Genomic DNA, 19,833 nt, shown 5'->3' on the forward strand with positions numbered 1-19,833 from the left:
CCTAGAGACAAATGCAGTCTTTCTTACTTTTGGCATATGTCTATCGAAGGAGAATCTTGTGTAAAAAAAAAAAACATTTATTTCAGCTTAAGAGGGCAAAAATTCACCCTAACAACATCCTTTTGGCACATATAAGAATGCACGTATGGGGCTCGACCATAGATTTTTTATTTTTGGAGAATTATAATTTATTTCATTAAATAGAAAAAAGTTTAAATTAGAAAAAAAGCAAAGTGAAGGAAAATCATATAAATAAACAGGTATGTTAAATAAATTTTTAAATATTTTTCATAATGACTTTCTAAAATAATCTTGAAAAATTAAGCTTTAGCTTTTGAAATTTGAAAAAAAACTCAGTTAAATAATAATTTTTTTTAAATTATCTAAAAAGTTGCCAAAATTAATTCCCCCCCCCCCCCCCCAAAAAAAAAAAAAAAATAAATCCAAATACAAATTAATACAACTGTTTTCTAAATGACTTAATTTTTTGAAATATATCTAATGATCGTAAATTTTAAAATATTTATTAATTTAAAAAAGTTTTTTATTTAAAAAAAGAAAAGAAAGGACCTTAAACACCGTACAAAATTACTTAAACAAGAATGGCGGCAGAGAGAGCATCTCTAATTGTTCTGCTACGCGAGAATTTGTGCCCAGAATATATAACCAGAGTGTTGAGATCGCTTAGTATCAAGCATGTGGAAATTGGTTTGAAAGCGATTTTATCAGGCATTTGGTCAAATTCACAGCAGCGTTTGCTAACCTCGACTAGTTGCATTCAAAAGGAAAGATTGAAGTGAAAAAAAAAAAAACCAAAAACAAATCATCGATAATGCATCAGCTAGTAAATGAACTGCAAAAAACAAACGGTCCAGATTTATTTCATTCAGCCATAGTTCAGTTCGACCTTCTAGCCAAAGACTTGAAAGTCACTTAGGTGAACAAGATACACTGACTAGATAGGGGTAAGTATAATCATCAAGCTGCACCTTCTTCCTCATCGAGCAGCATCTGATTAAAGTGCCAGACACCTGAAAATTCATCAAGGAAAACAATAACTTAACACAGAATATCTTCCTTTGAAAAGTATTAATAGACTGGAAAAATAAAAGAGCAAGCACAGTACACACAGTACATCCTCAATAAAAACTCCTTTTTTTTATTCTTTCAAGGGGGTTCCATTCCCTTTAAATATAGTTTGATACAATGTTTTCAGTAATAGAAAATTAGAGATAAGATAAGGCTTTATATCTCCATCAGTTAAATTCCTTTAACTACTCGTATCATAATTCTTTTTACTTTCAACAAAAAGTAAAAGAAAAGAAAATTAGACCAATTTATTGTACAAAGGGAAAAAGTCAGAAAAATAAGATGCATGTAGCAGAATTTGAAATTCTTACCATGTCCTTTGCCAACTCTTCTGAGCTGAGCAACATACTCGGAGATTCTTTTGATTGCTTCCACCTATTAAAGAAACAATTTAAAAGCAGAGTTTAGATCGATGAAGTTTCCTTGCAGTCTTTTGCCAAATGCAATGCATAATACACAATTATCCACAATGTCTTACACTTAAAAAAAATTGTTTGAAATCTAGTTGTTAGTTGCAACACCAAATTTATACATACCTGTTCACCCAAAAACTCACTTTCCACGAAATCTGCCAACTGCACGTCACCGTTCTTTGAGGCAACCTGTCAAGCAACAAACATCAAGTTAAAAGAAAGGAATTTCCATTTCAACAATATCAGTGCCAACATGAACGAACCCAATGAAACAGAGAACAGGCAGTAACACCAAAACTAACACCCAACAAACTTGTCTTACACTGTGCAAATTAAGGAGCTTTTCATTTGTTAGCTTCTCCAATGACAGAGCGAGTTCCATTGCTGCAATCAGGGGGGGAAAAACCAAAACCAAAGACATGTTTAGTTCTAAGTGGAACAGTTCATCAGGCAAAGCCTAAAGAATATGGGAAAATCTGTACAAGGTGACTTCCACATTACGTGGTAATTAATAAACCTTTATTTATATTTATCATTTTGGTAATAAACAATTCACTTATAAACTAGGTGGATCAGACACGGATATACAAACAACATAAATTTAATATGTAATCATAATTTAATTAATTTTAAGTAACATATCATCACAATTAAATTTACAATAACATATCATCACAGTTAAGGCAAGATAACTGACATCGAATTCCAAATTGGAAATCATGATATTAAGGAGGACCCCCGAATCTCATTTCTTTCATTTGAAATGATGTCAAACTATAAAATTTTCAAGGCTCGATCCATTGTCTTCAAGAATCAAAATCATGAAGTGCTCTGACTTGGAAAAATTGAGTTTGATCCAAAATCCAAAAACACACACATCACACTTGAGACTAAGGTAAATGAATGCAGGACAATGCAGCAAAAGAAACAAATACTGTTCTCAATTACAGAACACATGATCTGAACTCAAAATATTGAAAAAGAATAGGCCAGACACACTAACCGTAAAGCGCATCTCCCTTATCCGCATGATCAAACTCAGAAAGTGGCATCACTATAGACTGCAACTTCACTTTTCCACCCCTCTTGTTCTGAAAAAAAAAAAAAAAATCATAACAACATAGACAATCAGAGGTCAGCATCAGCTTGTAAGAGATAGATAGGATTAAAAAACGTATCATATGAAATCAAGTCAAAGTCAAACACCTGATATTCCATCAATTTCTCAGCATGCCCTCTTTCCTCTTCACTCGATTCCTTAAAAAACCTATAAACAACCACAATCATTTATAATCACTCCCAACAAACAAACAAATCAAAAACAAAAAACAAAAAAAAGGAAAGATCCTGAAAACAATCAAATCATTACTGACCTGGCAAGACCCCTGAGCGCAACATTGTCCCTATCGAAGTACGCAAACATTGCATGGTAAACGTATGAGACATTATACTCCACACTGTACCCAAAGTAAATAAGTTAAATTAAAAAATCAGAAAAACAAAATAACAAGTAAAAATAAAACCAACCAAACAAGATAGATAGATAGAGAGAGAGAGAGAGAGAGAGAGAGAGAGAGAGAGAGAGAGAGAAACAAACTTGATTTGCTCGTTAACGGCAGCTTCAGAGTCATCAACGTATTTGTGGCGAGCGAGAGAAACTTGTGGAACAGTGGGTACGAGATCGAGCTCCTTTTTCACCTCTTCGAAGGGTTCAAACACCACACCAGTTAGGACACGGTTGTTGCTGGATCCCTTGGTGGCGCAAACCACCAACCCACTCGCATTTTTTCTGGTGGAGAAACGAACGGGAACGGAACGCCATTGTTCGGCGTTCGCGTTGAACAGAGGCAGAGAAGAAGAAGAAGAAGCAGCAACGGCTCTGAGAAGCATGGTTTGAGATTCCACAAATGAAATGAAATGGAAAGGGTTTTCTTTGGAGCGGTGATTTCACAGTGTATTCGGTTTTTCTGTGCGGTGTTTGCGAATGTGACTGTGAGGATAGAGATATATATGGATGGTAATGGTACTTACTATATTACGATGATAGGGACGTGCGAGCCGTTGGATTGCGTGACACTTGGAGGGTTCAGAATAGAGGATCGAGTGGGCGCGTGGCGTGCTCGTGGTCTAGCTGGGTATCATTGTGGCTGTCCCTTGAAATATCTAGAATCTTTCTGCTCCAATTACATTATTTTAAGTGGCACTTCTTGTTCCGTGGCCTTTTCCAGTTGTGTCTCCACAAAAAGACGAAAAGGCCAAGTATATTAATTACTTAATTATTTCTGTATTAATATAAAAAATTCAGAATATCATATAATATTTATACGTATTGCGGTGGATACACAACCCCGTCAAATTAAATTAACTCTACGTTACTTTTTAATGGTTAAACGACTGGATTATTGATTCTTCGTTTTCCGTGTTTAATGTTACATATCATAAGTTACTTTTCCGAATATCAAATCAAGATATTACGAAAATAAACAAATAAAACAACGACTGTTAAATCAATGTCGTTATCGATGAACAGACATTAACTTTTTTTAACTTTTTTATTGTTTATAATATTTTTGTGAGAACACATTTAATAATTGAGATTAATTGGGAAAAATAATTATCTGGTTGCAGGCAAATTTTCCTCTTAAATTAGGAAGAGTTCGTTTTGTCTATAATTAATATTTTTTTTCTCTTATCTATGGATCCTACCATGAGTTTGGGTCGAAAATTTCCCTCCTTTCCATCAACATCAGAATTTTATTGCCCTTTTCTAAATACTATCAATCAGTTGATAATTATTTTTAATAACATCTTTTATGCATAAGAATTCCAAATCAATCACAGGACTATATTTTTAGGGAGTACTTAATAGAGAAGATTTTTTTCTCTCTAAAAATCATGATTATTAGGACTATATTGGGAAGGTGAACTTTAAAAAAATGTGATCAAAAAATTGTATAGTAACTTAAAATATTATCAAAAATATTGGCTCAAATTTATTGATTTATGTTTGGTTGACAGTTCATTATTGCTGGGAATGTGAGTCATTTTACAAAACTAATATTCCATCAATTTTTAATATTATTATTTTTCTTCTTTTATTCCTTCAATCTCAAACACACCTACACCACCTTCGTCTTCGCCTATGCGGTCTTCGCCGCCATCTCTGTCTCATACTCCCCTAGCTTGAACCATTCCTTTTTTTTAGACTTAACTAAATTTTAATTATTTTTTTAAGGCGAGATGGCTCTTTTGGTATTCCACAAGCTTCAATTCTTTGAACCGACTATGACATTAATCTGGTGCAAGCGAGTAAAAATATAAAGGTATTTAAACTAAATCTCTCCCAAAGATGACATGTGAAGATCGAATTGAGATCCTTTTCTTTCCACTTACTCAACATGGACTATACAACAAGTATACAACAACTTATCCTTAAGCATGGTAAAAAGATAAGTAGAATAACATATTCCTTAAAAAATATATAAAAGAATCACGGAATGCTCAACATGGACTATACAAGTATACAACAACTTATTACATACAAGTATACAAATATGTTATATTTACCACCTATTTTCCCTTACAATCTCTTATAACTATTTTCTTTATCATTGGATCAAAATTTAATCAACGGTTATAAAATAATATCAAGTGAGAACCGTTGATTTGATTTTGATCTAACGCTAAAAAAAAAATGATTGTAAGGAAAGATATATTGTAAGTATAACTTCTCCTTATGTATAAATTTTGGACTTCATCGGGTATTTTTTTAAAAATATATACGAAGTAATAGAAACTGCAGATAGTTACCAATTGAATAATTAATTGTTATTATTCCATATGTATTATCTAACATAATTTTTATAGTTTTAAAAAATAATACGATTTTCTTTTAGAAAAATACCGAACTAGACTGGACTCTATAAATTTTACAATCATTTAACACTATAACGCACAGATGGATAAAAGTCCTGTTTGATATATTCTACGAAATGTCGGAAATGAGCGTTGATTTACACATTTTTTTTTTTTATGTGAACTATCTAATTACTTTTTAAAATACCAAGTAGTTACTATTATTTCATTTCAATATGATAGAAGTGATCTTATTATTGACTAGGATTGATAAAGAAAGATAAAAGTGATCTTATTATTGACTAGGATTGATGCTTATCGGCATCAGGATGAGGATGAGGACGATATCTAAAACCAGAAAGCAATTAAATCATCACATGCAAGCTTTGTCAATGAGATGTGAGGTAAAGCCGTGATTCGAACATGAGAACCCGAGATAGAAAATGATTAAAGACTGACTCAGTTGCTTAACCTTTTATATGAAGCCCTTCATAAAACTGACCCACGATGTACGCGATCTCATGTTTTGTTTGGATCAACATATATGTCATCATTCTGGACCGAATGAAAAACCCAAAGAGCTGTTTGATTGGCACTCAGATACAACCCAAGACTTTGATTGGGCTTGCTCATTGAGTTATGCCTTCCGGCAAAACTTAAAAATATGGCTATTTGTGATGCAAAAATTTATAAAAAAACACCAACTGACTTGGGCCTCTTATTTTATAGTGACATCAACTGAGCTCAAAGGATAGAGTTAGGATTTGTTGGATATTTACCTTTCTGTTTATTTGTCTATAAATATATCAAATCAATTAGTTATTAAAGGTGTGACTCGAATTAGAGTGAGTTTGGGGTGAGACATATACCTTATAAGCACGTTATTTTATTCCTTAACTTACTCAAAAGTTATGTTTAGATTAATGCAAAAAGAAATATATGAGAATACAGTAAAATGATCGTTGAAAATCGACACACACAAATATGAATCGCAAAACAGAAAATAGAAAAAGGAAGAGAGAATATTCATATGGCAATTTACTCTTATTTATCCAATGTAGATTACCTTTAGTTTGTCTGTACTATATTCACCTCACCGTCACTCTTTATAAGTCATTCGGTTTACAAGAGAATATGAATAGAATTTAGAAAATCCTAACCGCAGTTATTCATAGACCTAAACCCAAACTACTAAGAAATCTCCCGTTTTTTTTTTTTTTTGCTGACCCCGATAATAAGGACATTCATCAATATGTGAAGTATGAGCCATATCTTAAACGAAAACTTTAGGGATATGAGATCTTATATTTTATTTTTCTTCCTCTAAATTTAAATATGAAATATAATTAAATATTTTTTTATTAATCTCTTTACCAGTCTTTTTACTTCCAAGATAATAGAATAGAAACTTTGCTTCACTTCATGACAAAATATTCAAACAAAGGTATAAAAATTTTATTCCATTTCATTGACATGTTATATTCCATTTCACTTAGTCATCATTAAATATCAAAATATAACATAATGTTCATGTTAACAGAACTCAATTAGTCAAGAACCCATTCACCATATCAATAATAGAAAATTAAACAACATGCATCTCGAAAATGAATCTTCATCACAACGATGCTCATTTAATGTTCGCGTTGAAGGTCTCATGTTTTTCCTTCTAACGTGGTGAGATGTCTGTTTCTTCAGCCATATTTTATTGTCTTCAAAATTTGTGATTTCCGTGAAAGCAAACGACAAGTTTCTCAGCCTCAGCTTCCATGGTCTCACCTTCCGAGGGGTTGAAGTACGTTCTAAATTTAGACCTAACTGTTAGTTACAAACAAGTACGTACTAATTAACTACGTCGATTATCTTTCAAAAAAAGAAATTAACTACGTCGATATGCATTAGAGGCATCGATCAAATTATGTCCCATTTAACGGGTATATATATATTTTGATTTTCTGGTATTATATATATTAACTTTTGGCAAGGATATAAACTAAAGTGATAATCGGATGCAAACTATCATAGTCTCTCCAAGGAAAAAGGGTGATCCCCGGTCATATATATATATATATGGAAAAAGTGTGTATCATTTAAAATGATTTAAAGTTGTATCATTTTAAGTGAGAGAAAGAGATAGATAAAGGGGAAGAGAGAGTGGACCAAAAAAAATAAAGGTATGGGTCCCACCTCTTTGTGAGAGTGAAATGACATAAGTTATGTCATTTAAAAGAACAAACATTTTTTCATATATATATATATATAAATAGGGTTCGATTTTTCTGCAGTTATTGCAGATAAGTTATCTATAGTAAGATCAATGCGACGTCGTTTTGTGACGGAAATCATAGTGTTTTTGTAATTTTAATTTATTTCAGAGTTATAATAGTCTTTAACTCTTTATATTTATAATTTTTTAAGATTTCAATACCAAAACGACGTCGTTTTGGGAATAAATACAGATAACTTATCTGCATTAAGTGCAGAAACATTTTTTTCACATATATATATATATATATATATATATATATATATATATATATATATATATATATATATATATATATATATATATATATAGGGAAAAACATTTCTCAAGCTGCTTGAGATAATGTTATCTCCGGCCACCCCAAAACTACGTCGTTTTGTTTATTTATTTCCTTATATTAATTGATTTACCTTTGAATGGTTATGATTCCATTTTTCTCTTTCTTCTTTTATCACCGTGGATCCATCTTTGTATGGTTATGATTTAGTAGCCGGAGATAACATTATCTCAAGCAGCTTGAGAAATGATAAGCATATATATATATATGTGTGTGTGTAGAGAGTTTAGTTATTATAACTATATTAACTTCTCCTGTCTTATTATCGGTAAAACATAGGCATAAGACTTTTTGAAAACAAAGACGTATAGAAGTAGAAGACAGTCATACCATGAAATGTGAGCTGTTTTATTTTGAAAAACATGAAAAGGAAGCTTTGAATCATGTGAGGCAATTAATGCAAGGAAACATTAGGGTTTCCGCCATACTAGCTCCATCTCATACGAGTTTCAATAGTAATCTCCATCGAAATGAGCTTCATTTATAATAATCCCTACAACTTAATTGCATGTCAGGAATCTCATTAATATCTTGGTAGGGGTACCTGTGTTTTCTTTGCTTTAATGTAATTTATCTCATCAATTCAAACACATCAATTTGTTACCCATAGAAATCCGAATCTTAGTTCTTAATAGTTGATAGAGATAGAAACAGGCTCACGAGATTAGTCTATTCCATTCAACTTGTGAGAAAGAAAATCTATAATATGATGAGTTGCCGATATATCTGTTTCTTTGTTAGAGATTTCTTGATATGGAGGATCTAATATCAGCTTATTCAAAGTTGTCCGTGACCGGAGAAGATGAAGTAAGCGTTCAATTCATTGATCGATCTAAAATCATGACTGTATGGTAAGCTGATTTGGGTTCCCTAGAAATGGAAAACAAAATATTGATATATGTATCATTGGTATGCCTATTTAGATATACATTAGATAAGTTATTCTATCTACTTTTAATTTGCCTACATGTGCCTACCCCTTTCAACACTATTAGATTATAATCTCATCCAACGGTAAATATTTGTAATATAAAATAAACCATTTTACCCATTTTATTTTCTTCCGTGTCTCTCACCCTTTCTCTATTCTCCTTCTTTTTTCTATTGACCAAGACAAAGACAACTTATTGTATTATAGAATTGTATTCAACGGTTTTCTTTTAAATAATAACATATGATGATGCAATTCACTGTATTTTAGAATTGTAGAAATTGAATCAGAAAAAAAAAATGATTAATGAATTTGTGCCTGCAACTGATTATATTGTAGATCACTACTAGAAAAATCCTGTATAACGAGGGAATTGCTATGCAAATTCCGTCGCTAATTTCATCCTCGCTACTACTTTCCCTCGCAAACGATTTTGCGAGGGAATTTGCGAGGGAAAGTAATAGCGATGATGAAATTAGCGACGAAATTTGCATAGCAATTCCCTCGCTATACATGATTTTTCTAGTAGTGGATAAATCAATCAACATTTTTGTTTTCTTTCTCAACCATGGGGATCTCCACCTCATTCGCACCATTCAACAATTTAGATTTTAGAGGTCCCTGATCCAAAATTTTCGCTTTTTATTTATTGGATTTTCTTCATTTTGTTGGTGATGTGAAATTATTGGGATAAGACTGCATCTTTTTTGCTATCTCTGCCTTAAACCTGATTTAGGTGTTTAGAATTAATGGTTTTACAGTAAAACAAATTATGGAGAAAGGAGAGGAGAGAGAAAGGGTATGGGAGACACAAAAGAGAAAGAAAGGAGGAAAATTTTTTATTCTAGTCCGCAAAATTTTGCCGTAGGATGAGATTATAATCTAACGGTATTAAAATCGATAGGCAAAGATAAGCAAAATAAAAGTAGGTAGAATAACCTATCCCACATAAAATACATAAAAAATAATCATTCAAATCTAATTAACTAATAAGCTTAATTAACTTGTAGCTCTACAAGAGCTCTCACAAATTCAGAGAATTGTAGGTTGATTAAGTGTCATATATATATATATATATATAGGTTTTATAAGAGTTATGTTGTAAGAAAAGTGATTGTGTAATGTTATAGAGATTCGTTTTGCGTGTCATAGTTTTTTTTTCCTTTTTCTTCAAAAAATGTGGGCCCCACAAAATGTTGTGTGTAGAAAACTTTGTTGTGTTATGTTAAATGACAGATGCAAACCCATATATATATATATATATATATATATATATATATATATATATATATATATATATATATATATGCATTGTATATACTATTAATTGGCACTATTCCAAGTCTTTTAAGATTTTGGGTGTGATATTGATGAATTCAACCCTCCACATATACGGATATACCTCTCATATGTAACTGGAAAAAAAAATATTGAAAAGATATTTCATTATAACTAAAGATCCTATGTTGAGCTAATCAATGTATTGAGTCAAACTATACACTTAGAGAGGAGAGAAAGAAAGAGTTATGTAAGTGAAGTGGTGACGTGCGCATTCACGTGAATGTTTTTATGTTTGAATGTCTAACAAACATTCATGTTGGGCGTGCTTCTTTAATTTGTAACAACCGGGCGCTTTCATTTCAACCGTCCTCTGTTCATTTGACTCTAATCGCAACTAAACATGTTACATCACTCTACTCAAACAACGTGGAAGCCATATTTGCCAACTTGGCTGTCACGTGGACAACATTAATGGCGGGGCGTCAATGAAAACTGCTGCTTTTATTCCCCCCTAAAAAAATACTGGTTGAGATTTACTGTAACTATATCATGTTATTCGTATGATTTTCAATTAAGAGAAATTTTTAGGTACTTGAAAAATAAGAATTTTTTTTATATTAGATATGTGCCACATCAATTATAATATACTAAATGTTACTAGAGTAAAGTAGAAGATAATATAATGATATCACATAACTAACGTGATACACATTAAATAATATATGATACTAATTTTTTTTAAAAAAATTTAAGAGCACTTAGAATATCCGAATAAATAATCACCCACCCAAGCATGCCCACTTATACATATGGTATTCTATTCTCTTGTCCACAAAAGTGCTTAAGTGTGGAGAGTTTTTTTTTTTCTTTTTTTCTGAAAGAATAAAAAATCAGTATATTATCATCATGCCAACATCAGAGTAGACAAATAGTGGCAAAATAAGGCTTAATTCATTTAAAGTGAGCATGTTTTAAAATAGATAAATAAGTTAGCTTTAATTTAATTTGATGTGTTACTTCCTATAACATGTATAATTTGTTATTCACTTTAAAGCATATTTTTTTGACGAAATAAGAAACATTAATATTGTAACAAGGATTCTCAAGCCACTTACTCTCAGCCATCGCCTATTAATAATTTTGCATTAAATTTTACATTAGTCATGTGAAATTTTTGTGTCTATTCTTTCTTTATTAATAATAATTAGATCTCACCTATTTAATACATGTAAAGAAAGAAAAAAGAGATATACACAAATTTTTTACATAATTAAATCATATAAAATTTTAATATAAGAGAACTTATTTCTAATAATAATATGGAGACTTCGAGCTTTTGGGAATATGTGATACAGAATTTCTACGGCGAACTAACCAAAATTGCCAACATTTCCCAAAGAATTTGTTACTCTGACTCTCACAAGAAGCTAATGACCAGGACGAATGAGAGGGTATCCCTTATCCATTTTTTTCTTTCCTTTGATGAGAATTGCTCTTGTACCTAACTTTTTTTTTTCTTTCACTGATATTAAGTTGCCAAATATAAAACTTCAAGAAAAAATTGACAGCTTGCCTCAAATAAATACGCTTACAATTACCGTACTAACTTCCCTCATGTGTTGTTTTCAATCACATGTCCCCTAATCAAGCAATAACAGTTATGTACGAAAACACCCATCGCTCTTAATTGGTAGCAACCTTTATTATATTAAATGAAAGCTTTTTCTTCACTTAATTGTCATTTGTCAGTTTTTAATTGGAGGATATATTTGAAATCAGAAAAAAAAGAAGAATAGATGATATTTTCTACCACTATATATATTTATATATATAGATTTTATCCTCTGTAATTACATGATCTGAAGTGTGAAAGGTTTTTATATGCATGTAGCTAAATTAATGAATACGAATATTTTTTCTCGTTCATATTTTATTGTTATTGATTTGTTTATCAACAATTATTCTTTCCCGTAACCAGATCATGTGATATTACGTATGAGAAGATTCTGTTAAGAGTGCAATACTCTTAAGAACAGGACACAAAGAACAGAAGACACTTTCGTTTATTATTCAGATGAAAAACACATATGAGCCATGCGTCAAAGCTTTATACAACCACATGTTTCTAACACACTTTGTCACCTAAACTAACTAACATGCCACCTCCTATTACAAGGCTAACTAACTCCCTTCAAAGCAGTAACTCAAAGCAGTAAACTAACTCAAGTAAGGTAAACTAATTACACACCATTACATGGTTACAAAGTCTTTACTCCATAAAGGAGCACTCTTGATTCTACTTCCTTTAACCGTATCATTCGTCCCTGCTTGCAAAGGAACCTTGTCCTCAAGGTTCATATCCGGATATTGCAACTTCAAATCTGCTTCATCTTCCCATGTAGCATCTTCGGGTAAGGCATCAGACCACTGGATCAGCCATTGCCGTTTATGTTCTGTCTTGTTGCTGATAATTCGAGACATCAACACAGCTATTGGATGTTGAATAGGAGAATTGCCATGAGTGAGTATGAGAAAGGTAGGAACCAGGTCCTTGTGATCACCCCTAAATGGCTTCAGAACAGAAACATGGAAGGAAGGATGAATTTTGCATCCATCAGATAGCTGGGGCTGATACGAAACTGGGCTCAAGACTCTAGTAATAGGAAAGGGACCAAAATATCTCTTGGCCAATTTCTGGTTAGACCTCTTAACCAAAGGAATCTGTTGATATGGTTGAAGTTTTACCAAAACTAAATCACCAACATTCAAGGTGATGTCCTTCCTGTGTCTATCAGCCTTGATCTTCATCCTGTTTTGAGCATCTTGCAAATGCTTCCTCAAATTGTGCAGCAACTCATTTCTGTGAGAGAGTGTGACATCAACAGCCTCCACCCGAACTGAACCTTGAGGATAATGAGGAATCATGGTAGGTAGTTTGCCATACAAAGCTTGGAAAAGAGATATTCCAATAGAAGAATGCACAGCAATGTTGTAATGTAATTCGGCCCAACACAAATAAAAGGACCATCTATTGTTCTCATCATGACAGAAGGCTCTGATGTACTGCTCCAAATATCGGTTGGTGACTTCAGTTTGTCCATCAGATTGTGGATGGTAAGAGGTGCTGGTTCTAAGTGTGGTGCCACTATGTTTGAAGAGTAAGGACCAAAATTGACTAAGAAAAATGTTGTCTCTGTAAGAAACTATAGACTTTGGAAATCCATGAAGTTTTACAACTATATCACAGAATAAAGAAGCAACTTTGGCTGCTGTATAAGGGTGAGCTAAAGCTCCAAAGTGTGCAAATTTGGTTAATCGATCCACAACCACTAGAATTACTGAAAATCCTTTAGAAAGAGGCAAACCTGTAATAAAATCCATGCTCAAATCCTCAAATACTCCTTCTGGTATAGGCAGGGGTTGGAGCAAACCAAAAGGAGGTGTGGTAGCTATTTTGATGAATTGACAAACTGAACATTGTTTCACGAAGGCAGTAACATCCTTCCTCATGTTGACCCAATAAAAAGAGTTAGATAGACGCAATAAGGTCCTAGTGATGCCAGCATGTCCCCCAACAGGTGTAGCATGAGCCTCATGGATCAACAGTTGGCAAAGTTGAGAATTTGATCCCAACAGAAATCGATGTTTATGATACAGAATTCCTCTCCTTTCCGTGATATTGGAATCAATGTGCTCTCCATTTGTAATTTTCAAATGTAATGCTAACAAATCAAGATCAGAAGTATTTTCATCCTTAATTTGATTAACAACATCAAATGAAACTTGGGTGATTAAGGACAAAACATTACCTGGAGTTTCCTCATCCTCATCCCTTCGAGATAATGAATCAACAACAATGTTAGAGATTCCCGATTTATACTCTATTGTAAAATCATATCCCATCAACTTACACATATATTTCTGTTGTTCCAAGGTTTGAATGGTCTGAGATAAAAGTTCTTTCAAACTTCTATGGTCAGTCTTGATGATAAACCTGGAGCCTAATAAGTAATGTCTCCATTTCTTTACAGCTTCAGTAACAGCATAGAGCTCTCTCACATAAGTTGAAGCCAATCTCATCCTGGCTCCTAGCTTCTTGCTAAAATAAGCAATCAGATTGTTCTGTTGGATCAGCACAGCTCCAATTCCTGTGGCAGAAGCATCTGTTTCGATGATGAAAGGCAAGGAAAAATCTGGTAGTGCTAGAATGGGAGTGGAAGTCATAGCTTTTTTTAAAAAACAGAAAGCTTCCTGAGGACTATCATTCCAAACAAAGGAATCAGCTTTTAGAAGGTCAGTAAGAGGAGATGCCAAAGCTGCATAATGTTGAATGAATCTCCTATAGTAGCCAGTAAGTCCAATGAATCCCCTGAGTTGTTTAACATTCTTGGGTTGAGGCCAAAGTAGCATGGCAGTGATCTTTTTAGGATCTGCCTTCACTCCCTCTCTTGACACTATGTGACCCAAATAATCAATCTCAGATAAAGCAAATCCACACTTGCTCAACTTGACCATGAATTGATTCTGCTACAGGCATTCCAATGTGACCCTTAAATGCCCTAAATGATCCAGAAAAGATGAACTATAGATCAATATGTCATCAAAGAAGACTATGATGAATTTCCTCAAATATGGCTTGAACATTTGATTCATGGCTGATTGGAAAGTTGATGGTGCATTGGTTAATCCAAATGGTAATACCAAAAACTCATAATGTCCTTCATGGGTTCGAAATGCAGTTTTAGAAGTGTCATGTGGAACTAACCGAATTTGGTGATAGCCACTCCTTAAATCCAATTTGGAAAAAAAATCAGCACCCTTCAATTCATCCTAGAGCTCATCAATGGTGGGAATGGGAAAGCAATCCTTGATGAAAAGGGGCTATGACTTGCCTTAATGAAACCCGAAGCTAAGAGGTCAGCCACCTGTTTCTCAATTTCAGTTTTCTGATGGTGAGCATACCTATAAGGTTTCACACTCACTGGTCTAGCTCCTTCCACCAGGTGAATAGCATGGTCACAATCCCTTGAAGGAGGAAGACCTTATGGCAACTGGAAAACATATTGATATTTCACCAATATGTTCCACACCTCAACAGGAACTTGTTTCTGTATTGACAGCAACTCAGGAAGCAATGCATCAGTAGAATTTACAGTTGGTGAAGTCGCTAAATAGGAACAAGCACCATCTGACTTGTTGGGCTCAATGTTCTTCCTAGCCCCAGATAAAATAACCCTTTGCTGATTCCAAATAAACTCCATGGACATATCACTGTAGTCATGTATCACCCTGCCCAAGGAACTGAGCCAAAGAATTCCCAAAATAATTCCCAAGTTGGACAGTTCAATCACCCATAAATCCACTACAAACACGTGTCCTTGTATCTCAAGAGAAACTGATGGGCATTTCCTTTCACAAATTAGAAAATCTCCATTACCAAGGAATACTCTCATCCTAGGAATTTTAACCATAAGATATCCCAAATCTTCAGCAATGCTCTTTTGCACAAAATTATGAGTGCTACCCGAATCTGTGAGGATGGAAACTAACCTCTTCCCAACTAAAACTTGGAATTGCAAGGCTCTAGGATTTAGTTCCCCTTCCATGGAATGAAGAGCAGCATCATGAATTTCTGATTGAGCTTGATCTGGTTGCCACACTATCTGTTCTTCAACATCAGCATCCACTTCCTCACAATCCCCTACCAACATCAACAGCTTAGCCTTGCAACGATGTTTGGAAGTCCATTTGTCATCACAAGTATAGCAAAGACCCATATCTCTGCGTTTTTGCAAATATTCCTGAGATACTCTCTTGACAGGAACATTTGAAGGTAGTGCTGGTAAGGAAGGTAATCCAGGCAATCCTGGTTTCACTGGAGTTGCAGAAGTGGTGTGTTCCACAATTGAAACTGGTTTAGGAAAGTACTTCTTGTTAGTATAAGAAGTAAAAGAACCCCTGAGTTCAGCAAAATGAGCCTCATATGTAATGGATAATTGCATAGCTTGATGAAGAGTGGTTGGGCTATGAAGTTGAATTGCTCTCTTTAAATCTGGTTGTAAACCAGAAACAAAGAAACTCATCAAGACTTCATCTGAGAAATCAGTTACCTGATTGATCAAAGCTTCAAAATCCCTAATATACTCATTAAGAGCTCCCACCTGAGACAGTTTGGACAAAACTCCACGCAAATCAGTATAGGCTGTACCACCAAATCGTTGTTTCACAGCCAGCTTCAATTCTTCCCATGAATGGATGGTACCACCATTGAACAGCCATTGAAACCACGACCCTGCCATGCCATCCATCTTCATCCCTGCCAATCGAACCTTCAAAGATTTAGGAATTTGATGTAGACCAAAGTACATCTCTGTGCGAAAGATCCATCCAACTGGGTCTGTACCCACAAATGAAGGAAGTTCCATTTTAATAGACCGCATGATGTTCCTTGGATCATTCGGATCATACCTTGCATGTAATCCACTAGCAGTATCACTACTCGAAGAACTTGGTTGAACTCGATTTTGTACTTGCTCCTCTGTGCGATTTTCTCCTCCCACGATGACTGCATGTATCTGCTGTAACTGAGTGTTGAAGGATAAGAACTGAGATTGATGATCGGTGAACCTTTGTTGAATCTCCTCCAAAGTCCGATCGACACGCTGTTGAAAGGAACCTAGTTCCTCTGCCACCTCTTGTAGCCGCATGTTGCAACCGGCGAGTTAAGAATGAAAGCACCAATGTTAAGAGTGCAATACTCTTAAGAACAGAACACGAAGAACAGAAGACGTTTTCGTTTATTATTCAGATGAAAAACACATATGAGCCATGTGTCAAAGCTTTATACAACCACATGTTTCTAACAAACTTATCCACCTAAGCTAACTAACATGCCACCTCCTATTACAAGGCTAACTAACTCCCTTCAAAGCAGTAACTCAAAGCAGTAAACTAACTCAAGTAAGGTAAACTAATTACACACCATTACATGGTTACAAAGTCTTTACTCTATAAAGGAGCACTCTTGATTCTACTTCCTTTAACCGTATCAGATTCACTCTCATATTTAATTTAATTGATGGTATAAATCTAATAAAATTATTTACCGTTAGGTAATTAAAATTTCAATACTGAAACACAAATTTCATAAATCTCAAATTCTCAATTCATGCCTACACAATATTGATGAATTTTTCAATCGTATGAAAATATAATTGTTAGGTGGCCTAGGGAAGATGGCAGGGGAAAATATCACCAATTAATAAGCTAAGATATACCAAATGAATGGGTCCAATATTATATTTTGTTACAAAACCTTAAGATTAGAGTAGACAAAATGGGTAATTTTCAAAAAAAAAGAAGGACCAATCCGTCCTGCCAAATTAATGAAAAATGGATTAAAAATCTTAACATGTTCCATTTTATAGCAGGTTGGCGAATGAAATCAAACTTAACACCAACTTTTGAAAAAAATAGTAATCATATCTATTCAGCTTGAAAGTAGGAAGCATGAGAGAGGGATCGACGAAGCAAAATTATAATCCGAAAAAGCCATGCAAACACTGTTAAAACATATATCCATGCGAACACAATGATTTTGCCTTTAAGAAAAACCATGCAAACATCAATTTTAACCTCTAAAAAAAATCAAATTTTGAAGCCATCAAAAAATCAAAATTATAAAGGGTATGCTTAAAACACGAAGATCCATTTCAGGGAAAAGTTTAAATTTATATTATATTGACTATAAAATAAAATTAATTTCATCATGTTTAAATTTGTTTTTATCAAATTTTTAAACCTGTATTTTATTTGTTTATTATATATTTTATTAAATTTATTTGGGAAAGACTGAAAATTAAATTTTATTGTGTTGTGTTGTGTTTAAATCAAAATTTTATTTAATTTTTGAATCTTGATTTTGTTTTATTTATCTTATTTATTTATAGTTAAATAAATATTATATTTTTTAAAATTGTTTAAAATGATATATTTTAAGTTAGGTTAAAAACTTATTGAAAAGAATAGATTCTCCTATACACATAATAAATATGTCGATTACATTGAAAAGAGAAAATAAATTTTTTTTTATTGCGTGTAACCCGACACGAGAAGTGTTTAATTTAATCTTTTTAAGTAGCTAGCGGCTATTATGAGGCGCAGTATGCCATTATAAATACACATAACACTCCCCACTCTCGTTATGTGCTTTTCCTATTCTCCTTTGCTTTGTGTTGTTTGTATTAACTTCCTCTGTTTTTCTGGTCACCGCTTTTCTCCTTTTTTAACCACCAAACACTACACTTTTCAAAATCAAAAAAATAATGGGTGGGAATTCCCCGTGTGCCTCATGCAAGCTGCTGAGACGCCGATGCACAAAAGATTGCACCTTTGCTCCTTATTTCCCTTCTGATGAACCCCAAAAGTTCGCCATAGTTCACAAGGTTTTTGGAGCTAGCAACGTTAGCAAAATGTTGCAGGTATATTATATCACCTACTCTTTCTTTTCTTTCTTTTGATGATGAAAGGGGCTAAAAAAAAAAAAGCTTTGTTTGGTTAGTTGATTGATCATAATTTTCAGAACCAAAGGGGCAGAGATTTAATACTTACTAATGTAAGAAAAATGAAAAAAAAAAAGAGAACCTTTTGGGATTTGAATTTAAGGGCCTTTGTATTTTCTTATAGTACCAGTTTTTATTAGTACATTTTGGGTCTAAATTAAATGGTTCTTTCTTATACAATGATTCAGGAACTTCCGGTTCATCAGAGAGCAGATGCAGTGAGCAGTTTAGTGTATGAGGCAAATGCAAGAGTCCGTGACCCAGTGTATGGTTGTGTTGGAGCTATATCCTACTTGCAAAATCAGGTTTCTGAGCTTCAAATGCAACTTGCAGTTGCTCAAGCAGAGTTACTCTGCATCCCGATGGAATATGAACCAGTGATACCAACCCCAGAAATTTACCCTGATCAGAAATCTTACTTTCTCCAAAGTGATCTCCCTCAATATCTCAACTATGGCACTTCTAGCAATGTAATTCATGACTCTCTCAAGAGAGAGAGCATTTTTGGACATGACATGGTTTCTTGAATGAAAATTCCTCACATCACATGCTTTGGGTTCTTAGCCCATTTTCCCCTCCCATTTTTTTTAATCATTTAGACGAACTTTCTTCTTCCATTCAGATATCGATGAAGTATGAAATGTTCTTTTTTTTTTTTTTCTCTCTCTCCCTATTCGTGAAGTTAGGACATAAGAAGGGATTTTTCTAGGGTCAACTCTAGCATGTGATCATTAAGTACTGGTGAAGTAATATAATCTTTTCTGAATCAGTGTTAAAGAAATAATTAAGGTGTTAGGGTCGGTGGTTGTTTTAAAAAATGGCAAACATTCTGATAATTATGTAGAATAATCATCACACGATCTAGAAAGACAAATTTACAAGTAAACACCAAAACCATTTTTGTTTTCCCCACTAGAAGTATTCTCGTTGCTTCGATACCTGGAATAAGTGTTGAACTTTAACCACTTCGCCAAACAAGAATCCCTTGGTAACTTCAGTTTTCCTTGGGATTCTTAATAGCGATGCCATTCTTTGTTTTATATGATTTCAAACCATGAATGCATAATTGTTAGTTGGGTTCACTTTTTCTGCAGTTACTG

At 33.6% G+C, this 19,833-nt stretch overlaps 2 protein-coding genes across 2 annotated transcripts; one reads left to right on the forward strand and one right to left on the reverse strand.

Annotated features, from left to right (window-relative positions):
* Positions 1 to 840: 840 nt before the first annotated feature.
* Positions 841 to 3,470, reverse strand: LOC133296655 (ferritin-4, chloroplastic-like). The gene is made up of 8 exons (XM_061495693.1): positions 3,100 to 3,470; positions 2,876 to 2,959; positions 2,709 to 2,769; positions 2,506 to 2,593; positions 1,825 to 1,886; positions 1,626 to 1,691; positions 1,401 to 1,464; positions 841 to 1,031 (listed from the first exon to the last, which is right to left on the reverse strand). Exons 1-8 carry the CDS (start codon positions 3,390 to 3,392, stop codon positions 979 to 981), a joined length of 771 nt encoding a protein of 256 aa, XP_061351677.1. The 5' UTR covers positions 3,393 to 3,470; the 3' UTR covers positions 841 to 978.
* A 14,944-nt stretch (positions 3,471 to 18,414) lies between these two features.
* LOC133296656 (LOB domain-containing protein 12-like) lies at positions 18,415 to 19,260 on the forward strand. The gene is made up of 2 exons (XM_061495694.1): positions 18,415 to 18,652; positions 18,922 to 19,260. The coding sequence occupies exons 1-2, from the start codon at positions 18,497 to 18,499 to the stop codon at positions 19,258 to 19,260; spliced, it is 495 nt and encodes a 164-aa protein (XP_061351678.1). The 5' UTR covers positions 18,415 to 18,496.
* Positions 19,261 to 19,833: the final 573 nt, after the last annotated feature.

The sequence above is a fragment of the Gastrolobium bilobum genome, unplaced genomic scaffold (genome assembly GCF_033153095.1).
Source record: "Gastrolobium bilobum isolate Gb01-03AN ecotype WA unplaced genomic scaffold, APGP_CSIRO_Gbil_v1 utg6129, whole genome shotgun sequence".
In the NCBI taxonomy this organism is placed as follows: Eukaryota; Viridiplantae; Streptophyta; class Magnoliopsida; order Fabales; family Fabaceae; genus Gastrolobium; species Gastrolobium bilobum.